General features: G+C 42.8%; 1 protein-coding gene across 1 annotated transcript in view; it reads left to right on the forward strand.

Annotated features, from left to right (window-relative positions):
- The first annotated feature begins 172 nt into the window (after positions 1-172).
- The window catches only part of fkbp5 (FKBP prolyl isomerase 5), a 48149-nt gene continuing 30222 nt past the window's right edge, over positions 173-18099 (forward strand). Inside the window, exons 1-2 of the mRNA XM_035756021.2 lie at positions 173-373; positions 16922-17054. Of these exons, the coding sequence (XP_035611914.1) occupies positions 16950-17054 (105 nt within the window). The 5' untranslated portion in view covers positions 173-373; positions 16922-16949. The remainder of the gene's footprint in view (positions 374-16921; positions 17055-18099) is intronic.

Below are 18099 nucleotides of genomic sequence, written 5' to 3' on the forward strand. Positions count from 1 at the left end.
CATCAGAGCGCAGCTACAGTACTACCGGAACATTGTGTTACTTTGTGGCTACTTTCCAAGGCCTGTTCGTATGTTTTCCACTAAACCACCCCCCCCCTCGCAGTTCCCTCCGCCTTCTTCCTAGTGTAATTTCAATTCTCCTCTCCTTAGGGCTCACACTCGCGTTTTGATCTTCACTAATGTCGGGGGGTTTGAGTGTAAAAAACTGCCGGCAGAACATTCAGTACCCTGTTTTGTTATGAGAGGGCGGGTTTGAAATCAGCAGCATAGGGTGCTTACTTGCGTTGCAGAGCTAGCGGTGATATACCGGCTGAAGTTAGCACGGAAGCAGCACACGAGCACTCAAAAGAGACAAAAGACAAAAGATAAATAGGTAAGTTACAGCTTTATTTCTTTGTCTTGTATGGACATAGGATAACTGGTTTGCTGTCTTCTGAATGGCTTTATTGGGCATATTTTATCTAGCGAGACCAATGAGTATTGAGTTACATGGTATACAATTGTAGCCTAGTGTTGTATATACAATTGTAGCCTCGGAATAAAATGAAAAAGTAGATAATAAGCAATATGTTTTTAATAATTTCAGTTTTTAAAACATATGATTCCGGTAATTTGGCTAATGTGTAGAATCAGTGTTCAGTGCAATTAAGTTCTGTTCTCCGGTTCTTTTCCAGATACATGTAGGCTAGATCTCATGCTCATGTTCTAGTCCTTCATTTATCACGTGTCAATGTTTTTTATGCGAGTGAGATGAATTTACATCCATTGAAGACTAATCCAATGCTATTATAACCGATTTACTCTTTTCATGATTTTTCTTTCTTTCTCACTCTCTTCACACACACACACACACACACACACACACACACACACACACACACACACACACACACACACACACACACACACACACACACACACACACACACACACACACACACACACACACACACACACACAAAGCGAGAGAGAATAATATATCAATTACAATTTCTATTTAATTAAAGGAAAATCTATAATTGACCTAAAATGAATATTTAGCCCTATTTCTTATTACAGGCTTATTACATATAGTTTAAGAAATATATAACAGACTTTGTATGCTAGATGTTTACATTTATTCAACATGTTTCTCCAGAACTGTTGCTTATGCAGTGAAGCATAGTATAATAGGTGTGACTATTGTTAAAAACAGTATGATTTTATCCAATCATTGTTTCAGTCTAATTACTGACTGGAAGACTGGGCAAAACGGATAGAAAACTAGGACACTGTTAAATATGTTAATCTGTAATTTCCTTTGCATTGTGATTGCTGGATAAGGTTGCAGGTTGAAGACAACCAAAGCATTTATTGCAGCACACGTTCAAGGCTTGTTATGTGTAGGGGATTAGGTGTACATACAGTACCCTCTATTATCAGACCAAGGTTTCCACCCAAGGTCTGCTTGGCCACACAATGGTTTACTGCATGTTTATATGTGGATTAGTGTGTAGCATTGACTTGTGATAGAGAGCTTGGAGGCACAGTATGCATCTGTGTAGTGCTGGAGCTCTCAGGACTGAATGTTCTCTGCTCTGTTGTGTTCCGTCCATGCATTTATCCACAGGGTCTCTGTTCCACTCTCTCTCTGAATAACCTTTTACTGCAGTGTACTAAATCAGGGTCACACACAGTGTTTCTTGATTCTTAAACAAATCTACTTTGAAACAAAAGTATACACCTCACACATGGTTAAGGGCTTAAAAAAAAGACATGTACCATGTCAGATAGAGTTGAAATGTATTACATTTTGAGTTTGCATCCCAATATTACACTTTATATACATCACAGAATACAGAAATATAACAACATTGTTTGACATAGAAACACTGGATAAAAAAAGAAAAAAAAAAGTTGATTAATTATGAAATGATGAAAAAAATAACATTCCACTCATGAGGCCACTAGGTCATTTGACTGCAGGCAAGGGCTACGAGACGAACTCACGCACTACCGGCTGTAACACAGCTGTAACTTACATTAATAATAACATACCAAGATGGTTTATATTTCTTCATCATAAATATTAACTTAAAGACAAATTCACAAGGATTCCGAATGAATGATGTTTGGATTAAATACTGTGGTACATAATTAATAACAGTTACATTCCGCTAGTAATGTTCCGTAGCCTGTGTTACCAAACATTTTAACGCCTTCCAAACTCAGATTTGACATTTCAGAAATTAAAATAATAGATTTTTTAGTACATCTGCATCAATCCCTGCATTTCCCCCATTAAAAGAAGACGGAATGTGTGTTAGTCTCTATTTGTGTTGCGGGGAGCCTATTTGGATATCGCCACCGATGCTGTGTTGTGACTGAGTGGGTTTCAGATTGGTGAACACCATCAGATTGTGCCAGGAATTTGGAACGGAAGAGCCATAGTGTTCACACACACACACACACACACACACACACACACACACACACACACACACACACACACACACACACACACACACACACACACACACACACACACACACACACACACACACACACACACACACACACACACACACACACACACACACACACACACACAACCTTAAACCTGACCTTAACCCTGAACCTAACCTCTAACACTAACCTGAATTGTAACCCTAAACCTAACCCCTAAACCTAAAATAGCCTTTTTCCTTGTGGGTACTGGGGAAATATTCCCACACATCAGAATTGTCCTTGTTTTACTAATTTCTGGTTCCCACAAGGATAGTAAAACCATATACACACACACACACACACACACACACACACACACACACACACACACACACACACACACACACACACACACACACACACACACACACACACACACACAGATGGAAACGCACACTACTGTGCAGGTGGACACAAACAGAGATCGACAGAGGTGGACAGACAGAGATGGACATAGAGTCATACAGGCTATTACACAGGTTTATTTCATAATTATATTACTAGATCATTAAATCAACTAATTATTCTTACATGTTAGTTGTGTGTGTGTGTGTTTATGCATTTGGCTCTGTCAATGTCGAAACTATACATTTACAGCTCCCAGAACATGATGTTCCGTTCCAACATTTCTTAGAAGTGATATCCATATGAGGAAAGGCAGAGTCACAGAAAACAATAATAATTTGATTATTTATTACTATGGTTATTGTTGTTTATGTTAACAATGACAAGTGATCACAGGCTCCTGATATCATTCTGACATACTGTATGCGGGAACAAATGTGAGATTCTTACAGATCTAAATTAAGCATCAAATGTGTGTGAGAGTATGTGTGTATGAGAGTGAGAGTGTGTGTCAGTGGAGGCAGGTGGAAGAAGCTATAGGAGGATGGGCTCGTTGTAATGTCTGAAATGGAATAAATGGAACATAGTCAAATGTGGTTTCCATATGTCTGATCTGTTTGATACCATTCCATGAATTCCATTCCAGACATTACAATGAGCCCGTCCTCCTATAGCTCCTCCCACCAGCCTCCTGTGTGTGTGTGCGCGCTCACAAGCACCTCTGTACAATATGCACCAGTATACCAATAGGTACTCTCCACTTGAGCCATGGCCTGTTTACCCCGCTACCATCTAGAAGGCGGAGACAGTATAGATGCATCAAAGCTGGGACTGACGAGAGATTGATAAACAGCTTCTATCCCCAGGCCATCAGACTGTTAAACAGTCATCACTAGCCGGCCACTGCCCAGTACCCTTCCCTGAACCTGAGACACTATCACTAGCCGGCTACCATCCAGTACTCAATCCTGCACCTTAGAGACTGCTGCCCTACAGAGTCATTGAACCCCTGTCACTATAATAATGTTTCCATACTGTTTTACCACTTTATATGTATATACTAAATTGTAGTCATGGTTCATCCTATATAACTACTGCTGTACATACCTTTTCTATTCATATACTGTACATACTGTCTATACACACCATTCACATATGTAGCAGTCAAAAGTTTGGACACACCTACTCATTCAAGGCTTTTTCTTTATTTTTACAATTGTCTACATTGTAGAATAATAGTGAAGACATGAAAACTAGGGATGCACGATATATCAGTGAACATATCGTAATCGGACGATATTAGCTAAAAATGCCAACATCGGTATCGGCCGATGTCTAGTTTAACGCCGATGTGCAAAACCAAAGTCCATGAAGACCATGAAGTAATGACGTTAGGGTCTTTGTGTGTCAAAAAATATACAGTATCACTGTCAAATCTGCACAAAAAAGTCTGCAAACACCGGCCACTAACTATGTGTTTTCAATACTGCGTTGGTAAAAAAGCATAATTTGTTTGACCGCAACTTCTGGGGTAGATAGCTTTAGCTTGGTACCTAGCTAGCACCAATACAACCAGCCTGAAAACAATGACCAGTAGAAACTGCAGTCCTTTTCATTATTCCTAGCAATGATTTAGGAATCCTTGTAAGTATTAGCCAGGTTTCCACTTGTTGTTCGCCTATTGAAATTGAACTTCATGAAAATAAATAGCTAGCCAGCTTCTTAACCCTGTTGACCAAAGCTAACGTTATAAGTAGCCAGCTAGCTTCATCTAGCTAGTGATGCTCGACCGGACCTGGTTATGTATTGTGAAGCTAGTCACAATAAAGATTATGTATAATAGTGGAATTTGTGGTTTGCCTTCAAAATAAAAGTATTGTCATTGACAGTGATGCAAATTAATATAAATAGTAGAATTATGCCATACTTTTATTTTGAAGGCTAACCTTAGTCACTGTTGTGGCTAATCCTTATTGTGGCTAGCGTCACATAGATGGGTCCGACCACCATTAATCAAATAAGAACTGTCTTACAGGCTGACCACACTGCTCGCATACGTCAACGAGCGTCTGCGTTGCCAAGGGCTAAAATAGAACTCCTTTCTATTTCTGACTCAGATCGCGCTGCAAGTCCTGCCTCTCCCATCTCCTCATTGGTTTATAGAAGCAGGTACCCACGTGCAATCTCCTCATTGGTTATACCCACGTGGGTGATTTGAAAGACGAACTGTGTTGCCTGTCGGTGTAGTAATACTATGAAAGTTTAGATGCCAATCACCATATCAGTTCAAAGATGAAAAAGCCTGGAAGGAGGAGAGATGACTCAAAACGATTCGGTTGACCATTTTATGTGTGGATTAATTGTCGGAGTAGAGGACCTTGTGCATTTCGGATGAATGTATATATCCCAGGACAAATTAGCTAGCAAGTGCAAGCTAACTAGCAAAATTGCTATAAATGTTTAATGCTTTTCAACCTGTTCCCAAATTAATGTAATTGGTTCAGAGTTTGTTTTGATATTTTAACCTGCGTGTCGTGAAAAAAAGCAAGAGTGGAAGGGTAACGTGTGAGCAAGGGGTAAAGAAAGAGGCAGAGAAGATGTTTCAGAGGAGGGGGTTGGTTGTAGAGGGGTGGAAGAGATGGAGGAGGAGAGATGGACCACAATGATTAGTAGAAAGCCATTTAAAGACATGTTACAGTACTTTGGCGACTAGTATGTATTTTTTAATCCTCCCACTTTGGTCTGAATGTGTCAATGTGTAGTTTATACATGCATAATATGTGAGCAGAATTATTGTTTTACCTCAACTATCCACAAAATCCCTAGTCTGAAAGTGACTGTTTTCTGGAAGCTGTGCAGCACCATTTCCACTACATTTTCCAGACCCCTAGCAACTAACGTTTCATCCAATGAGCTTCAGCCCCTCGTCATTTGAGTGACAGCTAGCAAGATGCACACACAGCAGAGCAAGAGAGAGAGAGCAATTACGTGGTGCACATACCTGCACATATGTGACGTAGTACGCATTTTTCGGGGACCACTTTTGGCTCGTGAGCACTACTTTAAGAACTACTTGCTAAAAAGTATATGAAAGTACCGGAAAATGCTTTGAACTTAGTTCATCATGTCTGGTATGGATTGTCCAGACCAGCAGTGAAGCAAGTAGGTCACTGGGTATCTAGAGGGCCAACAGATCAACTGTGTCAGCTGCTTCCAATTTGCTCCCTTTCCCTTGGCTCTAACCATTCAATGTTTGCAGATTTGTAAGGTTTAAGCAATATGGTGGAAGCTCCACCACCACACTGAGTACCTATCCAGACACTTCAGATCGAGAAATATCAAGGGTTTAGGGCCTATGGGAAAGTGTAGGTAGTGAATGGCGAAGGTGCATAACGATGTCGGAAGTCAGATATGATTTCATATTTTACCACTATCCATGGAGTTTTTTTGAACTACGATGCACGACATGGTTCAATGTGCCAATAAATCAGCACTGTAAACTTTTTTGTTTTTCTCTAATTGCCTGCATCTTGGAGCTTAAATTGGAATCATGTATATGTGCTAATGACAATACAAAACATGAGTAACTGTCACGCCCTGACCCTAGTATTCTTTGTTTTCTTTATTATTTTGGTTAGGTCAGGGTGTGACATGGGTAATGTATGTGTTTTTGTTCCTGTCTGGGGGTTTTGTATGTCTATGGGTGTTTACTAGTCTAGGTGTTATGTATGTCTATGGTTGCCTAGATTGGTTCTCAATTAGAGGCAACTGTTTATCGTTGTCTCTGATTGGAACCATATTTAGGCAGCCATATTCCTTGGGCATTTCGTGGGTTATTGTCTATGTTTAGTTGCCTGTGTCAGCACTATTATTATAGCTTCACGTTCGTTTTTGTTGTTTTTGTAAGTTTGTTTAAGTTTCTTTGTTTCATTAAAGAAGATGTATTCTCATCGCGCCTTGGTCTCATCGCTATAACGAACGTGACAGAATAACCCACCAAACAAGGACCAAGCAGCGTGAAATGGAGGAACATCGCTTTGTGGAAGAATGGACCCGGGAGAAGGATGAGTGGGTAACAACCTGGGAGGAGATAGAGAGGTGGTCGATCGATCCAGGGAGAGTACCAGAGCCCGCTTGGGATTCTATGGAACATTGCGAGGAGGGATACAGGAGAATGGAGGAACGGCGACGATATAAGGGTACACGGCTAGCACGGAAGCCCGAGAGGCAGCCCCAAGATTTTGTGGGGGGGGCACAAGAGGAGATTGGCTGAGTCAGGTAGGAGCCAACTCCTTGTGCTTACCGTGGGGAGCATGTTACTGGTCTGGCACCGTGTTATGCGGTGGAACGCACGGTGTCTCCAGTGCGCATTTCTAGCCCGGTGCGCTCTATTCCAGCTCCTCGCATTTGCCTGGCTAGAATGGGCATCCAGCCAGGAAGGAGGGTGCCGGCTCAGCGCTCCTGGTCTTCAGTATACCTACATGGACCAGGATATCCTGCGTACTGTGAGTCTGCACAGCCCTGTGCGTCCTGTGCCAGTGGGCAAGTATTAACATCCAGCCAGGACGGGTTGTGTCAGCTCTACAATCCAGACCTCCAGTACGCCTCCACAGCCCAGTACGTCCTGTGCCTGCTCCCCGCACTCACCCTGAGGTGCGTGTCCCCAACCCAGTACCACCAGTGCCAACACCATGCACTAGGCTTCCTGTGCTCATCCAGAGCCCTGTACGCCCTGTTCCTCCTCCCCGCACTCGCCCTGAGGTGCGTGTCCTCAGCCCGGTACCACCAGTGCCGATACCACGCACCAGGCCTCCAGTGCTTCTCCAGGGTCCAGTACTCCCTGCTCCTGCTCCTCGCACTCGCCCTGAGGTGCGTCTCCCCAGCCCGGTACCACCAGTGCCGGCACCACGCACCAGGCCTATAGTGCGCCTCGGCAGTCCAGTACACCCTGTTCCTCCTCCCCGCACTTGCCATGAGGTGCGTGTCCCCAGCCCGGTACCACCAGTGCCGGCACCATGCACCAGGCCTACAGTGCGCCTCACCAGTCCAGAGCGTCCGGCAACAGTACCCAGTCCAGAGCGTCCGGCAACAGTCTACAGACCGGAACCTCGTACGACGGGCCGCAGACCGGAACCTACCACGACGGGTCGCAGTCCGGAACCTACCACGACGGGTTGCAGTCCGGAACCTGCCACGACTGGTCGCAGTCCGGAACCTACCACGACTGGTCGCAGTCCGGAAACTCGTACGACGGGCCGCAGACCGGAACCTCCTACGACGGGCCGCAACAGTACTCAGGGGGGTGTACTGTCACGCCCTGACTTTAGTATTCTTTGTTGTCTTTATTATTTTGGTAAGGTCAGGGTGTGACATGGGTGATGTATGTGTTTTTGTGACCCTGTCTAGGGGTTTTGTATGTCTATGGGTGTTTAATAGTCTAGGTGTTATGTATGTCTATGGTTGCCTAGATTGGTTCTCAATTAGAGGCAACTGTTTATCGTTGTCTCTGATTGGAACCATATTTAGGCAGCCATATTCCTTGGGTATTTCGTGGGTTATTGTCTATGTTTAGTTGCCTGTGTCAGCACTATTATTATAGCTTCACGTTCATTTTGTTGTTTTTGTAAGTTTGTTTAAGTTTCTTCGTTTCATTAAAGAAGATGTATTCTCATCACGCTGCGCCTTGGTCTCATCGCTATAACGAACATGACAGTAACAGAGAGCAATGTAGACGATAACAATACATATCACGATATGGCACATTTTCTGTAAATTCAAATGAATAAATAGTTTTTATAAAATGACCACGTGTAAAGGCCTATTTCTTATTACATTTAGAATTATACTCAACAAATAAAAGGTACTTATTCATGTTTGATTATTTCTCCTGTTATTTAGAACCTTTGTGTAAATGTTCAATTAAGCATGTTACAAGATTTTAAATATGAATGTATAAAATCTAAAAAAGGGAAATCGAAAAAACACTTAAACTAGTTGCAAACAAAATAAATACAGGCCTAAAATCAATATATTTTTCACTTTTTCAGGACCCTGTCTTTCAAAGATAATTAGTAAAAATCTTAACTTCACAGTTCTTCATTTGTAAAGGGTTTAAACACGGTTTCCCATGCTTGTTCAATGAACCATAAACAATGAATGAATATGCCCCTGTGGAACGGTTAAGACACTAAGAGCTTACAGAAGGTAGGCAATTACGGTCACACTTATGAAAACTTAGGACACTAAAGAGGCCTAAGACAGCACTACAGGGAGACAGGACGGACAGCTGATCGTCCTCGCAGTGGCAGACCATGTGGAACAACACCTGCACAGGATCAGTACATCCGAACATCACACCAGCGGGACAGGTACAGGATAGCAACAACTGCTCGAGTTACACCAGAAACGCACAATCCCTCCATCAGTGCTCAGGACTGTCCACAATAGGCTGAGAGAGGCTGGACTGAGGGGTGGTAGGCCTGTTGTAAGGCAGGTCTTCACCAGACATCACCGGCAACGACATCGCCCATGGGCACAAACCCACCGTCGCTGGACCCGACAGGACTGACGAGTTGCGGTTTTGTCTCACCAGGGTGATAGTCGGATTTGCGTTTATCGTCAAAGGAATGAGCTTTGCACCGAGGCCTGTACTCTGGAGGGGGATCAATTTGGGGTTGGAGGGTCTGTCATGGTCTGGGGCAGTGTGCGTTATAGGGAAGACATCCTCCTCCCTCATGTGGTACCCTTCCTGCAGGCTCATCCTGATATGACCCTCCAGCATGACAATGCCACCAGCCACATTGTTCGTTCTGTGCGTGATTTCCCACAAGACAGAAATGTCAGTGTTCTGCCATGGCCAGCGAAGAGCCCGGATCTCAATCTCATTGAGCACGTCTGGGACATGTTGGATCGGAGGGTGAGGGCTAGGGCCATTCCCCCCAGAAATGTCAGGGAACTTGCAGGTGCCTTGGTGGAAGAGTGGGGTAACATCTCACAGCAAGAACCGGTAAATCTGGGGCAGTCCATGAGGAGATGCACTGCATTACTTAATGCAGCTGGTGGTCACACCAGATACTGACTGTTACTTTTGATTTTGACCCCCCCTTTGTTCAGGGACACATTATTCCATTTATTTTAGTCACATGTCTGTGGAACTTGTTCAGTTTGTCTCAGTTCTTGAATCTTGTTATGTTCATACAAATATTTACACATGTTAAGTTTGCTTAAATTAAACACAGTTGACAGTGAGAGGACATTTCTTTTTTTGACGAGTTTGTATATGTACATACATCAGTTTAAGTCTGAAGTTTACATACACTTAGATTGGAGTCATTCCAACTCGTTTTTCAACCACTCCACAAATTTCTTGTTAACAAATTATAGTTTTGGCAAGTCTGTTAGGACATCTACTTTTTGCATGACATAAGTCATTTTTACAACAACTGTTTACAGACAGACTATTTCACTCATAATTCACTGTATCACAATTCCAGTGGGTCAGAAGTTTACATACACTAAATTGACTGTGCCTTTAAACAACTTGGAAAATTACAGAAAATTATATCATGGCTTAAGAAGCTTCTGATAGGCTAATTGACATCAATTAACATGTCAATATGCATCATAAACCATTGTTTAGGGCAGCTCTCATTGTTTTATTTTACTGTGGAGCCCCTAGTCCTGCTCAACAAGCCTCAGATAGTTCTCTCAACATGCCTCAGATAGTCCCACCCCCCACACATGCAGAGACCGCACCTAGCTGAACTGGCACCTCCAGAGATACAACCTCTCTCATCGTGACTCAATGCCTAGGTTTACCCCCACTGTACTCGCACCCTACCATACCCTTGTCTGTACACTATGCCCCGAATCTATCCTACCCCGCCCAGAAATCTGCTCTTTTTATTCTCTGTTCCCAAAGCACTAGACAACCAGTTCTTAGAGCCTTTAGCCATACCCTCATCATACTCCTCCTCTGTTCCTCTGGTGATGTAGAGGCTAACCCAGGCCCTGTGTGTCCCCAGGCGCGCTCATTTGTTGACTTCCGCAACCGTAAAAGCCCTGGGTTCATTCATGTTAACATCAGAAGCCTCCTCCCGAAGTTTGCTTTATTAACTGCTTTAGCACACTACGCCAACCCTGATGTCCTTGCCATGTCTGAATCCTGGCTTAGGAAGGCCACCAAAAATTCTGAAATGTACATCCCCATCAAGACAGAACTGCTAAAGGGGGTGGAATTGCAATCTACTGTAGAGATAGCCTGCAGAGTTCTGTCATACTATCCAGGTCTATGCCTAAACAGTTTGAGCTTCTGCTTTTAAAGATCCATCTCTCTAGAAATAAGTTCCTCACTGTTGCCGCTTGTTATAGACCCCCTCAGCTAACAGCTGTGCCCTGGACACTATATGTGAATTGATTGCCCTCCATCTATCGTCAGAGTTCGTACTGCTAGGTGACTTAAATTGGGATATGCTTAACACCCCGGCCGTCCTACAATCTAAGATAGATGCCCTCAATCTCACACAAATTATCAAGGAACCTACCAGGTACAACCCCAAATCCATAAACATGCACACCCTCATAGATATCATCCTGACCAACTTGCCCTCTAAATACACCTCTGCTGTTTTCAACCAGGATCTCAGCGATCACTGCCTCATTGTCTGCGTCCGTTATGGGTCCATGGTCAAATGACTACCCCTCATCACTGTCAAACGCTCCCTAAAACACTTCTGCGAGCAGGCCTTTCTAATCAACCTGACCCGGGTATCCTGAAAGGATATTGACCCCATCCTGTCAGTAGAGGATGCCTGGTTGTTCTTTAAAAGTGCTTTCCTCTCCATCTTAAATAAGCATACTGCACTCGCTTCGAATAGTCCCCGTGATATGCAATTTTTCAGGGAAGTCAGGGACCAATACACACAGTCAGTTAGGAAAGCAAAGGCTACTTTTTTTCAAACAGAAATTTGCATCCTGCAGCACAAATTCCTAAAAGTTTTGGGACACTGTAAAGTCCATGGAGAATAAGAGTATCTCCTCCCAGCTGCCCACTGCACTGAGACTAGGAAACACTGTCACCACTGATGAATCCACAATAATCGAGAATTTCAATAAGCATTTCTCTACGGCTGGCCATGATTTCCACCTGGCTACCCCTACACCGGCCAACAGCTCCGCACCCCCCCCCCGCAGCATCTGGCCCAAGCCCCCCTGCTTCTCCTTCACCCAAATCCAGACAGCTGATGTTTGGAAAAAGCTGCAAAATCTGGATCCCTACAAATCAGCTGGAATAGACAATCTGGACCCTCTCTTTCTAAAATTATCTGCCTACATTGTTGCAACCCCTATTACTAGTCTGTTCAACCTCTCTTTCGTATCGTCTGAAATCCCTAAAGATTGGAAAGGGCCGCGGTCATCCCCCTCTTCAAAGGGGGAGACACTCTAGACCCAAACTGTTACAGACCTATATCCATTCTGCCCTGCCTTTCCAAAGTTTTTGAAAGCCAAGTGAATAAACAGATCACCAACCATTTCGAATCCCACCGTTACTTCCCTGCAATGCAATCTGGTTTCCGAGCTGGTCACGGGTGTACCTCAGCCACGCTCAAGGTCCTAAACGATATCATAACTGCCATCGATAAAAGACAGTATTGTGCAGCCGTCTTCATCAACCTGGCCAAGGCTTTCGACCGTATTCTTTCACCCGTATTCTTATCGGCAGACTCAACAGCCTTGGTTTCTCTAATGACTGCCTCGCCTGGTTCACTAACTATTTCTCAGATAGAGTTCAGTGTATCAAATCGGAAGGCCTTTTGTCCGGACCTCTGGCAGTCTCTATGGGGGTGCCACAGGGTTCAATTCTAGGGCAGACTCTTTTTTCTGTATTTATCAATGATGTCGCTCTTGCTGCGGGTGATTTGTTGATCCACCTCTACACAGACAACACCTGTATACATCTGGCCCCTCTTTGGACACTGTTAACAAAACTCAAAATGAGCTTCAATGCCATACAACACTCCTTCCGTGGCCTCCAACTGCTAGTAAAACAAAATGCATGCTCTTCAACCGATCACTGCCTGCACCCACCCGCCTGACTGTGATCACTAATCTGGACGGTTCTGACTTAGAATATGTGGACAACTATAAATACCTAGGTGTCTGGCTAGACTGTAAACTCGCCTTCCAGACTCACATTAAGCATCTCCAATCCAAAATTAAATCTAGAATTGGCTTCCTATTTCGCAACAAAGCCTTCAACACTCATGCTGCCAAACATACCCTCGTAAAACTGACTATTCTGCTGATCCTTGACTTCCGCGATGTCATTTACAAAATAGCCTCCAACACTCTACTCAGTCTGCATCCAATTTGCTATCACAGTGCCATTTGTTTTGTAACCAAAGCCCCATATACTACCCATCAATGCAACCTGTATGCTCTCGTTGGCTGGTCCTCACTACATATTTGTTCCCAAACCCACTGGCTCCAGGTCATCTATAAGTTTTTGCTAGGTAAAGCTCCACCTTATCTCAGCTCACTTGTCACCATAGCAACACCCACCAGTAGCATGCGCTCCAGCAGGTATTTTTCACTGGTCATCTGTCACGTCCTGACCTTAGTTCCTTTTTTATGTCTCTATTTTGGTTTGGTCAGGGTGTGAGTTGGGGTGGGCATTCTATGTTTTGTTCTGTGTGTTGTATTTCTATGTGTTTGGCCTGGTGTGGTTCCCAATCAGAGGAAGCTGTCAATTGTTGTCTCTGATTGAGAACCATACTTAGGTAGCCTGTTCCCACCTGTGTTTGTGGGTAGTTGTTTCCTGTTTTGTGTCGTTCACTCTCTTTGTTGTTTTTTGTCATTCAGTGTTCAGTTTATTTAATTAAATTTACTATGAAAACTTACCACGCTGCGTGTTGGTCCGACGATTCCTTTCCTCATCATCAGACGAAGAGGAGAGCCGTTACATCATCCCCAAAGCCAACACCTACTTTGGCTGCCTTTCCTTCCAGTTCTCTGCTGCCAATGACTGGAACGAATTGCCAAAATCACAGAAGTTGGAGACTTATATCCCCCTCACTAACTTTAAGCGTCAGCTGTTAGAGCAGCTTACCGATTGCTGCAGCTGTACACAGCCCATCTGTAAATAGCCCATCCAACCAACTACCTACCTCATCCCCATATTTGTTTTTGTTTTTCTGCTTTTTTGCACACCAGTATTTATACTTGCACATTTATTGCCTTACCTCCTTACTTCATTTGCACACACTGTATATATATTTTTTTCTATTGTGTTATTGACTGTACGTTTGTTTATCCCATGTGTTACTCCGTGTTGTTGTTTTTGTCGCACTGCTTTACTTTATCTTGGCCAGGTCGCAGTTGTAAATGAGAACTTGTTCTCAACTGGCCTACCTGGTTAATATGCGTCACATATCAGTTTGCATTTAGTACCTTGGTTCAAGTGTTAGCATCAACTCACGAAACCCCCGTTTCTTGACCGTGTAAATTGGGGCCATGTCTTTGCAGACTTAAGTTGTAACGGCAGCTGTTATCTCCTTCCATCTTTGATTCTTTGCCATATGGTGGGTCGCGGGCAAAAGCCTCTTGCAACGTCTGAGTCGGGGGTTTGTTTTGAGCACGCGACGGTACTTTTTTGGGTCTCATCCGTAGACTCTCTCCGTACTGTTTCACATGATTGTTTTGAGCACGCGACTGTACTTTTTTGAGTCTCATCCGTAGACTCTCTCCGTACTGTTTCACATGATTATTTTGAGCACGCGACTGTACTTTTTTGGGTCTCATCCGTAGACTCTCCGTACTGTTTCACATGATTATTTTGAGCACGCGACTGTACTTTTTTGGGTCTCATCCGTAGACTCTCCGTACTGTTTCACATGATTATTTTGAGCACGCGACTGTACTTTTTTGGGTCTCATCCGTAGACTCTCTCCGTACTGTTTCACATGATTATTTTGAGCACGCGACTGTACTTTTTTGGGTCTCATCCGTAGACTCTCCCTGTACTGTTTCACATGATTCTTGAGTAGGTGTTAAGAGGTTAGTGGTGTTTGAGCCTGTTGTCGGGACCGGCCTGCGGCATATTTTGCAAAGGACGGTTTTCTGGTCCATGTCAGACTTTTCATACCCAAACCACGTCCATGCGACCAAAGTAGCCCCTCTTTTAGGTACGAGCTCCGTGTCTCCATGCTCTGTGTCCCGTTCACTCTCCTCCATGTTTGTTTGTGTTGCAAATTTCCTTCCACACGGCACGAAAAGCATCGTCCAATTGAGGAAAAATATTGCTGTAAAGAGTGTGATTTTTAAACACAGCGAAATAAACGATATACGTTTTTATATCGTTTCATATTATGCTCTATAGTCACACAATATATATCATCATATCGCCCAGCCCTAGTTCACGGGCAGGCTAAAGCTATAAACAGATATAGACATTCCAAAATCAACATCGACACAATACACGTTAACTTGGCAAATATGACAGCAAAGCAGCATTTTAATACCATAGTGCTCTTTAGGTAGTCACATAGCGTCATGGTGGACTGAACTCAAATCTGGAGTTGATGAAAGATGAATAATGATGACTTTAACCCTGATTGCGTCTACCTAATTTTCTTATGTCCTAAGGCATGGGACCAGGCCCTAATCTTATTGGCCTGAGGGGAAAATTAAGTTGTATCGTATCTCTAAAGATGCAACAGGCTCTGGCGTAGCACACCCAGCCCACTGTCTTTTTTTGTGTGTGGAATTTTCATTAAATTAATGTGAGGAGTTTTTACAGTTCGTTCTAAACTATGTGCATTGCACTGTTGATGCTAGTATTATGGTATGACAGCAACACATTCCATGAGTTAACATGATGTATTGTGGTTTGAGAGATACAACTCATGAAGGCTGCCATTGAAAGACATCAGGATAATATTATATGTTAGCTCATCATCAGAAATCTCTTTTGGCTCTTCAACGGTGTCCCAGAACGCACTGTGCAGCATCACAAAGATTGACTGCACTGTTGCACCATCATCTCTCATATTTCATTCATCAAGGGACAGTTTTCAGAATGAAGTAGGAACAAAAATAATTTTATTTGGCCATGGAAGAAAAAGAGCTACTGTGTAAATTACTTACCACATTGCAGTTTTGATTGAATTTAACATTTTGGCATTGTCACTAGTGAATGTGGGAATAGTATACTGCAAAGAAACAGCATAGATACTGTACATAAAGACCTACAGATGTAAGATCTTAATTTCATCACCTTGTTGCAGGAGAACTTTAAAAAGTTTAAAATGGCGTCTGGAGTTTGTAATTTCCACTTTGACATTTCAGACTTGATTTTCCCTTATGAAAAAAGGTATCATCCCGTACAATGAATTATAATCCACATAATAATTTTGCATTTCCTGTTGCTTCCGGATTATTTTCCTGATATAGTAAACTGACTCAAATTAAGATGCTACATGTGTACGTTTTCTGGTGTCTTGACATTAGTGTGATGGTATGACTGCAGAAAGTTAACACGATGTACCGTGAGTTAACACGATGTACCGTGAGTTAACACGATGTATCATGAGTTAACACGATGTACCGTGAGTTAACACGATGTACTGTGGGCTGGGAGATAAGGCAGCCATTGAGGCACTTTCTCTAAGTTCCTCATCAGAAAACATGTTTGGCTCTTCAATGACAACAGTCTATCAAGAACGTACTGTGCTGCATGCCTCACAAAGAGGGACGGCGCAGAGTTTATTCTTCGTTAGTCAGCACCTCAACATACATTTTTGGGTATGCGTCAGCTCATGCATTTTATCAGAATGAAGAAGAAACAGAGTTGAGATGATAGAGGCGCCATTCCCTGACTCACATGATGTCAGAGATACTGTATAATATAGTTAACAATGTACCTACCTAAAGGTCATATGAATATCATTGATTACATTTAAAGTGAGAGTCAGGTGATTCTGAGAGGCCTTTCTACTGGTGACTTTGTGTGTTGGTGGGGTTTTGTGAGTGTGTTATTACATTGGTGCGTATCCCAGTTCTAACAATGTTTGTGTGTGACTCTTTTGTGCAGGGTTAGAGTGGCATTCTCAGGTGCCGATATGACCACAGATAAGGATCAGTCCATGGATGACCAGTCTCCTGCTGTGGTCTTTGCCGTTAAGGGCATTGACGTCACTCCTAACAAAGACGAGGGAATTTGCAAGGTAGGCTTTAATCTCATCCCACCATCCTCTGTAAAGGACAAACTCGGACTTGACATAAAGGAGCGCAGTTCAAATTATTATTAGGATTCAGCTCTACTTGTCATTCTCTGCGTTGCTTATCATTCCATAAACATGCGTTGTTGGTTATGAAAGGTAGGATGTGTTCTACTGTTGTCATCCTCTTTTAAGTCAGGCCTGAAGCACACACACAATGTGTTCCCTTTGGCATGTTATTCAGAGAGACTTCAGAGATACTCTTCTTTCATAATTCTGCCACCACTCAAGTGTTCCTTTGTTTTGAGCACATCCTCCTCTAAACGTGGCAAGAAGAACAGAGCACGGCAAGAAATACCGTTAGGATTAAAAATACTAGTAGGGGTACATGAAAGATAAATATTTCACATGAATAAAGTCATATCGTATTAAAAAAAATCACTACAGCTGTGATGGATACAGGACGTTTCGGTACAATTTTATGAATGCTGACAGATAATTTGTTAATTTGACATTGTGTGATCTTTTTGTGTTTTTTTTTACTGTACAATCAGTAATGCGAGAAAGGGTGGTGGAAACGCTTTTATGCACAAATATTGATATAATGACAATCATATCAAAGTAAATTTGGAGTCACACGATGCTATGGTGTGTGGTCCTCCCACTACAACTCGGGAAACCTTGCAGTTTATTAGGCTATAGCTAAAATAAGTTATGATGAACTTCAGTGTGGTGAAAGTACACAGTGATCTTGATCCTCCATTCCAATAAATATCAAGGGTCTTATTCTGATGACATGATGATCGATGCTTGACTGCCATTTGACAAATAAAAATATTCTTGCTCTTATCCATAATAATCTCATCATGTATACTAGCCTACCCGCACTGTATCTGCGAACTGTTGGCTCGAGAGCATGTGCCAAGACCAGAGCAACGTTAGGCACATTTTCTATTTAATGAAACTGTTTTTGTGACAAAACTATCGGTAGAGTTGAAAATTATATGGAAACACATTGAACTTTAGATTTGTATTCGGTACATGAAAACTT

Source organism: Oncorhynchus keta, chromosome 21 (assembly GCF_023373465.1).
Source record: "Oncorhynchus keta strain PuntledgeMale-10-30-2019 chromosome 21, Oket_V2, whole genome shotgun sequence".
Lineage (NCBI taxonomy): Eukaryota > Metazoa > Chordata > Actinopteri > Salmoniformes > Salmonidae > Oncorhynchus > Oncorhynchus keta.